Source organism: Eretmochelys imbricata, chromosome 4, assembly GCF_965152235.1.
Source record: "Eretmochelys imbricata isolate rEreImb1 chromosome 4, rEreImb1.hap1, whole genome shotgun sequence".
NCBI classification, from domain to species: Eukaryota; Metazoa; Chordata; order Testudines; family Cheloniidae; genus Eretmochelys; species Eretmochelys imbricata.
In genome coordinates, this window is record NC_135575.1 from 115,562,361 (window position 1) to 115,574,535 (window position 12,175).

Below are 12,175 nucleotides of genomic sequence, written 5' to 3' on the forward strand. Positions count from 1 at the left end.
GGTAGAAACTTGGCAAGGTGATTTGCCATCTCCAATATATTCCCAGGTAAGCATGATTTTCAGGTAGTTTCACCTCAGAAATTCATGCCACTTTTTTGCACTGTTGGTCTTGATAAACTCCTGAGACAAAGTAGTCAATATACTGTACTTCTGCAGGTCTTATGATGCATTTATTCAGATTTCACTTGACCCCTTTTCCCTAGATCTCTGGAGCACAGCATGAAGATTGACTTCAAACATCAATGTATTATCCACAATGTCTGCAAGTGCGCCTAGCCTGGCTTAGACTCATAGGGTGAAATCCTGGCTCCATTGAAGTCAATGGGAATTCTGCTATTTACTTCAGTGGAACCAGGATTTCACCAACAGATTTTAAGGCCAGAATGAACCATTTTGATCATCTGGTGTGACCTCCTGCATAACACAGGCCATAAAACTTCACTAAATGATTCTTGTATCATACCCATAACCATATCTTTTGGACAGACATCCAATCTTGATGTAAAGACTTCAAGTGATGGTGATGCTACCAAATCCCTGCATGTTGCTCGAATGGTTAATTACCCTCACTGTTAAAGAAATTGTGTCCTATTTCTAGTCTATTTAGCTTCAGCCTTCAGCCACCAGATCTAATTATGCCTTTTTCTGTGAGATTTAAGTTACCTCTGAATCCTTTCTTTAAACAATTTAATGGATTGAGCTTTTTTAGGTTCTCACTGTTAGGTATTTGCTCTTGTAGCCACTGCATTACACTGGAAGTTCATGTTGAGCTGGTTATCCACTAGGACTCCTAAGCCCCTTTGTAAAATACAGTCCCCATCCTGTAAGAGTGCTATATATTCATTGTTTCCAGAAGTATGACCTTGCATTTGACTGTATTAAAAAGTATATTGTTGGAGGGACGGATAGCTCAATGGTTTGAGCATTGGCCTGCTAAACCCAGGGTTGTGAGTTCAATCCTTGAGGGGGCCATTTAGGGATCTGGGGCAAAAATTGGGGATTGGTCCTGGTTTGAGCAGGGGGTTGGACTAGATGACCTCCTGAGGTCCCTTCCAACCCTGATATTCTATGAAGTACAACTTACCAAGTGATCTACAGCAGTGTTTCTCAACTTTTTTGATATCAGGGATCAGCTTGCTGTCTTCCTAAACCAGTGGTTTCTAATCTTTTTATGCACAAGATCACTTTTTGAATTTAAGTGCAACCCAGGATCTACCCTGTCCTTTCCCCGCTCACTCCATCCTCCCTCTCTCCATCGCTCGCTCTCCCCCACCCTCGCTCACTTTCACCAGGCTGTGGCGGGGGTTGGGGTTCAGGAGGGGGTGAGGGCTCGGGGCTGGGGCCGAGGGGTTCGGAATGTGGGAGGGGGCTTGGGGCTGAGTGTGGGACAGGGGGTTGAGGGGCAGGAGGGAGTGAGGGGTGCAAGCTCTGGGAGGGGGCTCAGGGCTGGGGCAGGGACTTGGGGTGCAGGAGGAGGTATGGGGTGCAGGCTCCTGCCAGGTGGCACTTACCTCCGGCAGCTCCCAGTTGGTGGTGCAGCGGGGCTGCTGCTAAGGCAGGCTCCCTGCCTGCCCATGCCACTCCCAGAAGGGGCCAATGTGTGTGTTGGGGGACACCTGGCTCCGCGTGCTGCTCCTGCCTGAAAGCACTACTCCTGCAGCTCCCATTGGCTGCCGTTTCCCGTTCCCAGTCAATGGGAGCTGTGAGGGCAGTGCTTGCAGACAGGAGCAGTACGTGGAGAGCTCTGCTGGCCACTTCTGGCAGTGCCGTGGGAGTGCGCCGCCAGAGATTGCGACCGACTGGGACAGTCTCCAGGATCAACCAGTTGATCGTGGTCGACCAATTGGTGACCACTGCCCTAAACTGTATCAGGGACATCTCAGGGACCATTGCCAGTCCATAGACCAGTCGTTGAGAAACACTGATCTAGATCACTTTGTACAACTGACCCGTCCTTATTAATCTCTCTACCATATTTTTTTTGTGTTATCTGCTCATTTGCCAACAATGATTTTATATTTTCTTCCAATTCGTTGAAAAAGATGTTGGCTAGCACTGGGATCTCACTCGAAGCACCCCAGTTGGATGATGACTCCACATTTAGTTACTTTTTGAGATCTGTCAGCCATTTTTAATACATTTAATAAATGCTGCATTGATTTTTTCAGTCAGTGGTGGACAGTACTAAGTCAGATGTCTTTAAAGAAGTCTATTATGTCAACACAGTTCCCAAAGGGTAAGCTATTGCATCTGTACCTCCTCTCGTGGGTATTAAATATGATTAGCATTCACCTTACTTTATCCAGTCTTATGTGGTATAGAAATACTGAAAAGCTGTGGGGCTGGGATCTGCACTGGATCCCTCACTCCAGTTGAGGAAAAAGGATTGTCCCTTCCAATCAATCACCCTGTGTATGTCCTCTACATCCATCTCTTGTATTCAGGTATTGGTAACCATGGTATTGCACCCAATTTAATAATGCAACTTCTAAGCTTTCACCCAGTTGAACGAGACTTTACAAAACAACGTCTCGTCCAACTGATGAGAAAAAATGTAAAAAAAAAAAAGGGGGTGGGTGGCAGGCTCCTGTACTAGGACCTGAAGGATTGGATTCGCGGTATGATGAGTGCCTTCCGCTCCCCTTGAGTATCTCGCAAAACGTTTCAGAAGTGGCCCCTTAACATAGATAGTACACTTGACTCCTGCAACTGGTTCTGCATAAACTCCAGGGCCGTGTGGCCTCCTTGATGTCAGCAGTGCACAGATGGGGGCTGCTGTTCCCAATGTCAGCAAAACTTACTAACACGCCTGTACTTAATTGAGGGCCAGCTGTTGCCCGTTCAATGCCTGCGGGGCGGTTCCCCTGAGGCTCTCCTGCACGGACTGTGGGGCGAGCCAGGGCAGCAACCCTTGCATGGCACGCCAGGGCACCCATGGGGTGGGAACAAGTGGGATTCCCCCTCCCCTCCAACCCTCCGCGGGGGTAGGGGCTGGCCGGAGATGGGGCCCGCAGCCCGGCGCGACGGCCCCGCCAAGGGGCGCAGGCTGCAGCCGGCCCCACCCGCCCATGTGCGTTACCACCCCCCCCTCCCCCAGCGTTAGCTCTTTGCGGAGCCTGGTGCGGACGGGGCCCGAGCCGGGACCAGGGAAGCCAGCGGGGCGCCCCCAGTGTTGCCCTCACGGCTTAGCGCCGCCCCCCCCGGGCTCCTGGGAAGCGGCCCGTCAGCAAACAGGCGGCGCACGCTGCGAAGCGCGAGCACGGCCGCTGCGGCAGGCCGCTGTTCAGCTGGCCCCTGTCACGTGCCGGGGGGCCAGGGCTGCTCCCAGCGCGGCCTCGGCGGGTTGGGGCATGCGCAGAGCGGTTGTCGCTGCCGCGGCGAGAGCTGCTGCTGGCGCTGGGCACGGCGAGTCTCTATGGGGAGAACATGGCTCCCTTCCCCGACGAGGTGGATGTCTTCACGGCTCCGCACTGGCGGATGAAGCAGCTGGTCGGGCTCTACTGCGACAAGGTACCGGGCGGGAGGAGCGGGCAGTCGGCGGCCGGAGTGGGGTGGGACCTACACGCCCCCTGGGGAGGATTTACTGACTGCGCAGCTGTCACCGCCCCTCCCCCCGGGATAGGGCAGGGGCACGCGGCCCTCGCGGGCTGCCGAGCCCCTCGCTCCGGCTCGGTCCCCAGGCAGCCGCCGCCGCCGCTTCTTGCGCCAGCTCCGCGAGCACGGCAACTTCCGCCTGCCCCAGCAGAAGTAACTGCGTCTGCTTCCCGCCCGCTCCTCCTCCTCCCGGCAGCAGGGCTGTCCTGCCCGGGGGGGGGGCGGGCGGGCGGTGTCCCCTTCCTCCCCCCCTCCGCCCCCGCATCAGCTCTCTCCTGCCCAGTGTGCGCTTCCCACCCCCCGCTCCCCGAAAGCCCCCAGCAAGACTCCGCTGGTTTTTCCCAGCCGGGAGGAACGGAGCTTTTCCTGGCGCCTCCCACCCTCTCGCTTTATAGGAGGGGGCGATACACGTACCCGGGTTCCAATTTTGGAGTTGGGGTTACAGGGCCCTGTGCAGGTATCCGTGTCCCATGCGAGGACCCACTGCAGGATTAGGGTCTATTTGTGACATGTCTATGAAGTGAATTTCTCAAAGATAAAGAGGCTCCCTGTTTACACTGAAAAGCTTGCAATTTTATAAATCTGAGGTTCCCAAACTGTGGTGTGCCAACCCAGGGGCGGCCTGCAGAGCAGCTGCTGGCATCGCTTGCTGGTGATGTTGACTTTTTTCATTTGACGCTGCAAAACTCCATTCATGGTCATTTTAAGAATACATTAAGTACTTTCTTAATGTTGTTTCCCCGTGTAAGTAACCTCTGTAGTTTCCACGGCCGTGTTATATGGTCACAATTGATCTGCCTGTTGTGAGAGGCCAGTCTGGTGGTCTGTACTATTTCAGGTACAGACTGTGTGGAGGGAGGGGGTTTGTGAGACAATCTCTAAAATGTTCTCCATGCTATGAAAAAGTTTGAGAACTTCCTACTGGAAAACACAGCCTTTGAGTACTGTTGACGTAGTAGGCCTTAACACTCTTTTCTGTTGTTCTTGGAATGTTCACACAATCTTATTCATGTATTTGTTTTTCAAGATTTCTACAAAGTTTTTACTAAATTAATCAGACTGTCCTAAAAGCAAGCTGTAGTGATGCTGAACTGGTTGGACAGGAGTGTAGGTTGTCAAATATTGACAGAATCTTGAATTCAACTGTCCTGTTGTGTGAGTTTACTTTCTAATTTTCCAACATTTTCATGCAATAAACCGTGGCTCAACTTTTACAAAATACATATGGAGGGCAAATCTGGATTTACCATTTTAAGTGATAGAAGAGAAGGAAGATATGTAAGATTGTGTCCTGTTAGCCACATTTCAGCTGCTTCTTTATCTGAACTCAACCTCTGACCTTTGTATTTGCGATCAGTCATGTTGGCTAGATAGTGGAAAAGTTCCTAGCTGCTCAGAATTGTTTTTTGACTTCTGCTCTTATGAGGTTAGAGATCTTTGTTAATCAGATCAAATAAGGCTTTGCTGTATGGATTATTCATAATTATTCTCAGGTTGTCTTTCATGTTCTACCAATCATGTCAATTTTGATTCTTTTAGTTCTTTCACTAATATTTGTTTACATTATATGTTAACCTGTACATTTTAAAATCTGTCTGTAGGAGCACATTAGAGGAAAGATGCTTTGATCATTTCTTTACATTGAGGCAATTTATTAAGTTAGTATCTTTACTTTTAGTTCTTACAACATAATCAGAGGTTAATCTTTGCCAAATTTTGAGGTGAAAAATGCTCCTGGCTGAAACTGAAATGCTGCTGGAAGGCTTGGATCAGGGATTTTCATGATTAAATTTTGGCTACGTTTTTGTGGCAACAGAAGCATTGAAAATATTTCACTATTAAGGTTTTCAAAATAATCAACATTCTGATCTTCTCTTTCAAAAGACAAAATTTTGTTGAATGACACACCTTGATTGTGAAGAAACTGATTTTTTTTCTGCACTTAAGATGAGCCCAAATCATTTCTATCTTGCTGCGTAACACCTCTTCACAATATTTGCATTTTACTTTAGAAAAATTTTTTCCATTATTTTAGTTCTCAATCACTTCTTTTCATTTCATTCAACTGAAGGCATGTTGAGTCAGAAACTCATGCAGTGATATTTGGTAATAACTAAACTCTAAGCAACAGAATACAGTGTTGATCAGGAGCTTTCACACTTAACTGGTTTTAGAATGAGAAACAACCGCCAAGCAAATTCAATGCAACTAAGACAGAAAAATAGGATGAGTTAACTATATAGAACGATGTTTATATAAAACCACATTATTAGGTGTCCTGCAGTCCTTACAGAAGATTCTAGCTTTAAGTAAATCAGGCCTCCTTACAATTCACAACTTCATTTGTTATCCCTTCTTCAACATCCCAAGACTGTTGAATCCACTCACTAGCCATGTCCCTTACCGTTCTCAGTGACTACATTCATTCCTTTTCCCATCTTGCTTTCTGGACCATTCTAAAACTTCTTATTATGCTTGTTAGAAAATAACACTGATTTCATCATTTCTCTTTGATCTCGTTAGAATATTTTCATTCACACATGAAAATTGTAGCCAGTTTCTAATATAAAAACCTTTCAAATGTGTTGTGTTCCCCTGTAAGTCAGAGGTCTAGAACAGGGGAGAAACCAGCAAACCTGCTGTAATCCAGTGTTTCAGAGTAGCAGCCGTGTTAGTCTGTTTCCACAAAAAGAAAAGGAGGGCTTGTGGCTCTAAGGTGCCACAAGTCCTCCTTTTCTTTTTACTGTAATCAGTGTTTCAGAATCATCCCCTTCCCTGTCTCCTCAAATCCTCCTAAGCAGCAACTGGTACCTCAGCTCTCTTCTCCCCCTCCCTCCAAAGCTGTCTAGCAGCACAAAATGTTCTCACCTCTTTAGATCCCTTTTTCCTCCCCACTCTATCATTTTCTATCCTTCCAGCCCACCTGCAGCTCTAGATTGTCCTCATCCTAGCCATAGCAGTCTCTTGTTTTCTCCTATAGTCACTCAGCATTTCATTTTCCCCCTGCCTTTTGCCTTCCCTGGCTCTAGCCTCAACAGCTTCTCCTTCGCCCAGCTTCATTCCCAGCAGTTATAGCTTTAGCAGGGCCTCCCTTCCTCCATAACCACGCTACTTCCAGTAGTAATGGTCTCATCGCGATCTCTGCTTCTGCCCGCAGTAGTAGTAAGAGGAGAGAAGAGAAGCTGCAGTCCTCTAAAAGTCGGAGGGTATAATTAGTGTCTTGCAGTATTTATTCAGGTATTATGCAATTATCCCACAGCACCTGCATAATCTCTGCAAAGTAAACCCTGACTTTAATGAGTTATTTCAATTTGTTAGAGTATCTTTGTTTTCAGTATGTTTTTGCAGTTAGTGTCTCCCAAAATGGGGGATTAAGCAAAAGTGGGGTATTTTCTCAGTGTCCCCTTTCAATATGACTGGCTATCTTGGAGACCTACATTAGGGAATTGTCTGACAAAGGGGAGACAGAAACATTCCTAAAAGAAAAGGAGTACTTGTGGCACCTTAGAGACTAACCAATTTATTTGAGCATAAGCTTTCGTAAGCTGTAGCTCACGAAAGCTTATGCTCAAATAAATTGGTTAGTCTCTAAGGTGCCACAAGTACTCCTTTTCTTTTTGCGAATACAGACTAACACGGCTGTTACTCTGAAAGAAGCATTCCTGCAGCTTCTGTAATGGTGAGTCACCATAGCAGTGGAAACATGCCCTGGTACTGCTTTCTTTTCACCCCGATCCTCATCCTTCATACACATTTGATATAGAGACTAAAAGCTTTGTCTATAAATTATTAGATCTGTTAGTTACTAGTGTAGTTCCCCCAGTGAAACTAGTGTAGACAAAGCTAAGGCATCACAGTGGTAAAAATAGCTGAGCCATATGTTCACTATAGTTTCCGCTGTTAAAGCGGCACCTATTGAGAATTAGGCCTTTGCAAAATCCTTGTGTAGACACATCCTAATAGTCTCTCATGCTACTGAGAGAGGTTCAAACATGAAACCAAAATGAGTTGCTGTGCTGGATTTTCAATGCAAGTCTGCACCCAGTTGATAGTTACTTTGCTTTGGGTAGTTCTGCCCAACAGCTGTATTGGTTATATGATGCAAAATATCCTCCTAGAAAATCAGCAGACTTACTGAAATGTTTTTTTTCCATCTCTGCTGTGCTCCACCCAACCTTTGCAATTATCTTCATGATCATCAGCCCTTCTAAAACAAAAATGTTGTTTGCCTTAATCTTTATTTGTTCAAATGTAGTGGCTTTGTATTAAACTTTACTAAAGCCTTTAATGGAATCGCAGAGCAATTGATAATTTTATGTGCAAGAGATGATAGCCTTGTATCTACTGAGTTACAGGCTGTGAGATTGTGAGTTCTATTTAGAGTTCTGTCATGGACTTGGAACAAATCCTGTCCTGCATATCACAGCATGCATAGCGTAGGATGGGCTGCTTTGACTTATGGTGGCTTGTTGCATCTGAATAGTTGGGAGTGTTAGGTGCATTAGCTGGTTCTCTTACCATTCATCTGGCACCAATGTGCTTGGGGATGGGGAGGTAATATGCTGTCTTAGTGCTCCAGTTATTTCTGATAACTGGTTAAAGTGGCTTTGCAGCCCCTAGAAGTTGAGCTACTGTAAAGATTCCACCATGGAGCCCAGAATCAGGCCCTTTATGTGTGACCTCGAGCCTTGTCCTTATTCTGTTCCTCAGTTTCTTCATCTGTAAAATGGAAATAATAGTATTTAGCCACTGCACAAGGGAGTTATGATGATAAATTCACTAATGCCTGTAAAGTGCTTTGAATTACACACACATTCTAGTGTTTCATAAAATTAGAACATTGAGAATTATTGAATATGTTAAAAGGCTAGTTGATAGTCTAATGACTTCTAAGATTTAAGATACTTCTTCTCATAGTAGAACAGTATGTTAAAATTAGGCTTGGTAGAATTTGATTTTAATGTATAGCTGTTGGTAAACATCAATTTCAGCTGACACAAACAACCCCCCCAAACAGTTGATAACGGTGGGCGTACCTACGGATTGGGTGGCGTTGGCCATGGAAGGAGCCCTCTGTTGCCTTGCTGTCACAGGAGTGAGGGAACAGCGCCATTACAGTGGAGTGGCAGAGGGCTCCCTGCACTGCTGTGGGGCAGGCACAAGGTACTGGGGAGGCTGCAGTTCTTCTGGCCTAGCGGGGCAGAGGCTTCTGGCCAGGACTGTGCAAGGAAGAGTCCTTGTTATCCCTGGCCGCAGAGACCACCTCGCTGCTGAATAGTTTTGGCCATCGGCAGGAGTCATTCAGTAGCAGGGTGGCTTCCATGCAGCTGGGGATTTGTCCTCCTATTCACTCATTCAGCTGTGGCCTGCCAAGACCCCAGCCTTCCTCACACCTTGTCCCTGGAGGGAACCTGTATCACCAGCTCTGTGGCCTTGCAGGCACCCCGCTGCAGTTCCGCTGTCATGGCCCCACTCATTCATTCATTAGCCATGAGTGTGGGAGCTGTCCCTGGGCAGGAAGAGTTTACCATTGGTATGGCCTCCCCCTGGCCAGGACTCGTCATCCTCCTTCAAGTCCTGACTGGGGGGTCTGTACTCAAGGCCAGAACAACTGCAGCCTCCCCTGCACCTTGTGCCCTGGTGTCTTGGGCCCCTTGGCTGTATAGGGAGTCCCCTGCTGCAGCATTGTCAGCACTGCCCTAACCCTGATCCCAGCTCTACCCCGCACAACTGTAAAAATAAATATAGTTAAAAACAGAAAAAAAAAAACCCTTAAATATAAATTGATAAAAATAATCTAAATTAGAAAAAAAATCAAGTTCTGCCAAGACAAAATTGTAGTTTATTCATAACTGCTTGCTGGTTGTATCAAAGCTGTATCTACCTATGGTGACTAAAATACGCTTTTACTGTTTTTTTAAATCATATTAAGTTTTCTGAGCCAACAAGCGTAGTCAGAGTAGTTGGAATCCATTCTTTCTCAGTCATTGGCAGTATAGTTATTTACTAAGTTTCAGTTGCAGGGCCAATCAGTTATATCTGTAAAAATTACTAAGAGCAAATGTATTGAGCTCCATGGGTGTCAATAGGGGCATTATTTGGTCTATTGAAAACTTTTAATTGTGGTGATATGTGCGAAGGAAAGAACAGAGCCTTGACTTTCATATGCCAGGCTGAGTTTGCCTGTCTACTGCTTAGTTCAGAAGTAAAAAGTTTTGAGAAAAAATATCTACTTCATATGAAAATTCAGACAAGAAAACAGTGTCTTATGATGCAATCTTTAGTCACTTTTCACACTTCAGCTGCACTTTATATAATTCTATTCTGGGGTAAAACAAAATTTATGGGAGAATAAAGTAATCTGCCCATCTCTTTTCTTCATATTTTTACTGTTTTACCTGAACTGGTCAACTACCAACTAGAAGAAGAACTTTTCTTTTTAAGATCAGAGCAATGTGCCTGTGTCTAGATAATATGACCTACCCAATTTAGGCTTTGGGAGTGTTGTAATAAATTGCATGACAATATTATTTGGTGATAGAAAAGCAAGCTTTTTCTTCTTCCCCTCCCCTTCCTGCTGTTGGGATTGGAAATAATAGCTCTAAGGATATGTCTGCGTTATGGAGACTGTACTGGCAAAGCAATGCTCGCATAGCCCTGTAGTGTAGATGCAGCCTCTGCCTACAGAAGCGATTTTTCTGTTGCTGTGGGAACGTCACCTCTCCAAAAGTTAGCTACGTTGACAGAAGCACTTGGGAGTATACTGGCATAATTATGTTGATTGGGGTGGGTTTTTTTCACTCCCCGACTGATGTAGCTGTGCAGATGTAATTTTCAAGGGTACAGTAGGCTTGGTTTATGCTTAAACTTTAGATCAACCTAGTTATGTCATTTAGGAGTGTGAAAAATTCACGCTCTTGAATGCCATGGTTAGGCTGATGTAACCTCCAGTGTAGATGTGGCTAGGTCGACAGAAGGGCTGGTCTACGCTGAAAACTTACATCAGCATAGCATGTGTCTCTGGGCTATGAAAAATCTACGCCCCCTCAGAGACGTAGCTATGTCCACCTAACCCCTGGTATAGACTGTGCTAGGTCAATGGACGAATTGTTCTGTTGACCTAGCGAACACCTCTTGGGGAGGTGGATTAGCTACAGCAATGGGCGAATCTTATTCCTGGAGGAATTCTGTGCCAAAAAAATTAAAAATTCTGTGCACAGTATTTTAAAATTCTGCATATTTTGTCAGAATAACACAATATAATCTCACCAGTTTCAATTATTTGGTAATTTATTTCAAAATACCTCTCCAGGTATGTTTGTAACAATATAGACGACAAAAAAGATTCCGGAAATGATTTTTGACACACATTCCTTACTAGGCATATTAATACAGAACTTTGAGAAATAATTCATTTAAACTACAATACAGAAACACGTTTCGTTCACCTCCTCAGCAGCAGTGCAGAGATTTGGGGGAGTCAGGGCTAACCGAGGAGCTGAAGGAGAGGGAAGTAATTGCTGGGAGTCTGCGTGTGAACTTGGAGGGTTGTTGGGTGGGAGGGAGAAGTGTGGGGGGGGATTGTTAGAGAGCCTCCCCCATGCAGACCCCGGCCGACCAGTAGCCCCTCTCATTCAGTCAGACACGTCCCTGCACCCCATTCAGCTGCCTCTCCTGCCCCCGGCCCCATGTGTCCCTGCACTTAAGCACTCCTCCCCCCTCCCGCTCTCTGGCCCTGCACTCCCATCCCTGTCCCCATGTGGCCTTCCACCCTTGCTCATTCAGTCTGCACTCCAGTCTGCCCCCCCCCAGCCTGTCTGAACTCCAGTCTGTGACCCCCCCCCCCCCAGCAGCCTCATGGGCCCCATGCTGTCCGTCCCCTCATATCCTGTGCCTCCTGATATGGCCCCATAGGTAGAGCGCTGTGAGGAATGCAGCCTCTTCTCTTCCCTATCTGCAGTTAGGGCTGTTCTTGCCAGGGAGCAGCTGCTCTCTGTTCTGGTGCCAGAGCAGCTCCTGGTCGGTGAAAGGCATAACTACAGCACTTCTCCAGCTGAATGTATTTTCTGCAGGGGTGGGAGGGCAGAGAATCTGTGTGGGACATGAATTCTGCGCATATGCAGTGGCACAGAATTCCCCCGGGAGTAGAATCTCTCCTGTTGTTGTAGTGAGTGTCTACATTGAGGCGTTACAGTGGCACAACTGCAGTATAGCAGCTGTGCTTCTCTTGGGGTTTAAGTGTGGACATACCTCTGGTTACCACTGCTCAGGGACGTTGATTACCTACATTGTTGGAAGGAAATCTTTCTGTCAGTACAGGAAGTATTTACACCATGGGCACTACTAGTTAAAGTTGCAGCTATGCCGCTGTACTACCTAACACCCTTACAGCATTGTGAATCGACCTGTGTACTTATCTGGCCTCCATCACTGTATCTGAATGCCTTTCAAATCTTAGATGTGTACATGGTATTTATCCTTATCAACATCCTTGTAGGGTAGGGAAGTGCTGCTCTTCCTGTTTTACAGATGAGGGAACTGAGGCACAGAGATAGTAAATGACTTGCTCAAAGGAATTCTG

General features: G+C 46.3%; 1 protein-coding gene across 1 annotated transcript in view; it reads left to right on the forward strand.

Moving 5' to 3' along the window:
- The first annotated feature begins 3,358 nt into the window (after window positions 1-3,358).
- FBXL5 (F-box and leucine rich repeat protein 5) overlaps window positions 3,359-12,175 on the forward strand; it is a 61,779-nt gene continuing 52,962 nt past the window's right edge. Inside the window, exon 1 of the mRNA XM_077815825.1 lies at window positions 3,359-3,510. Coding sequence (XP_077671951.1) covers window positions 3,427-3,510 — 84 coding nt within the window. The 5' untranslated portion in view covers window positions 3,359-3,426. The remainder of the gene's footprint in view (window positions 3,511-12,175) is intronic.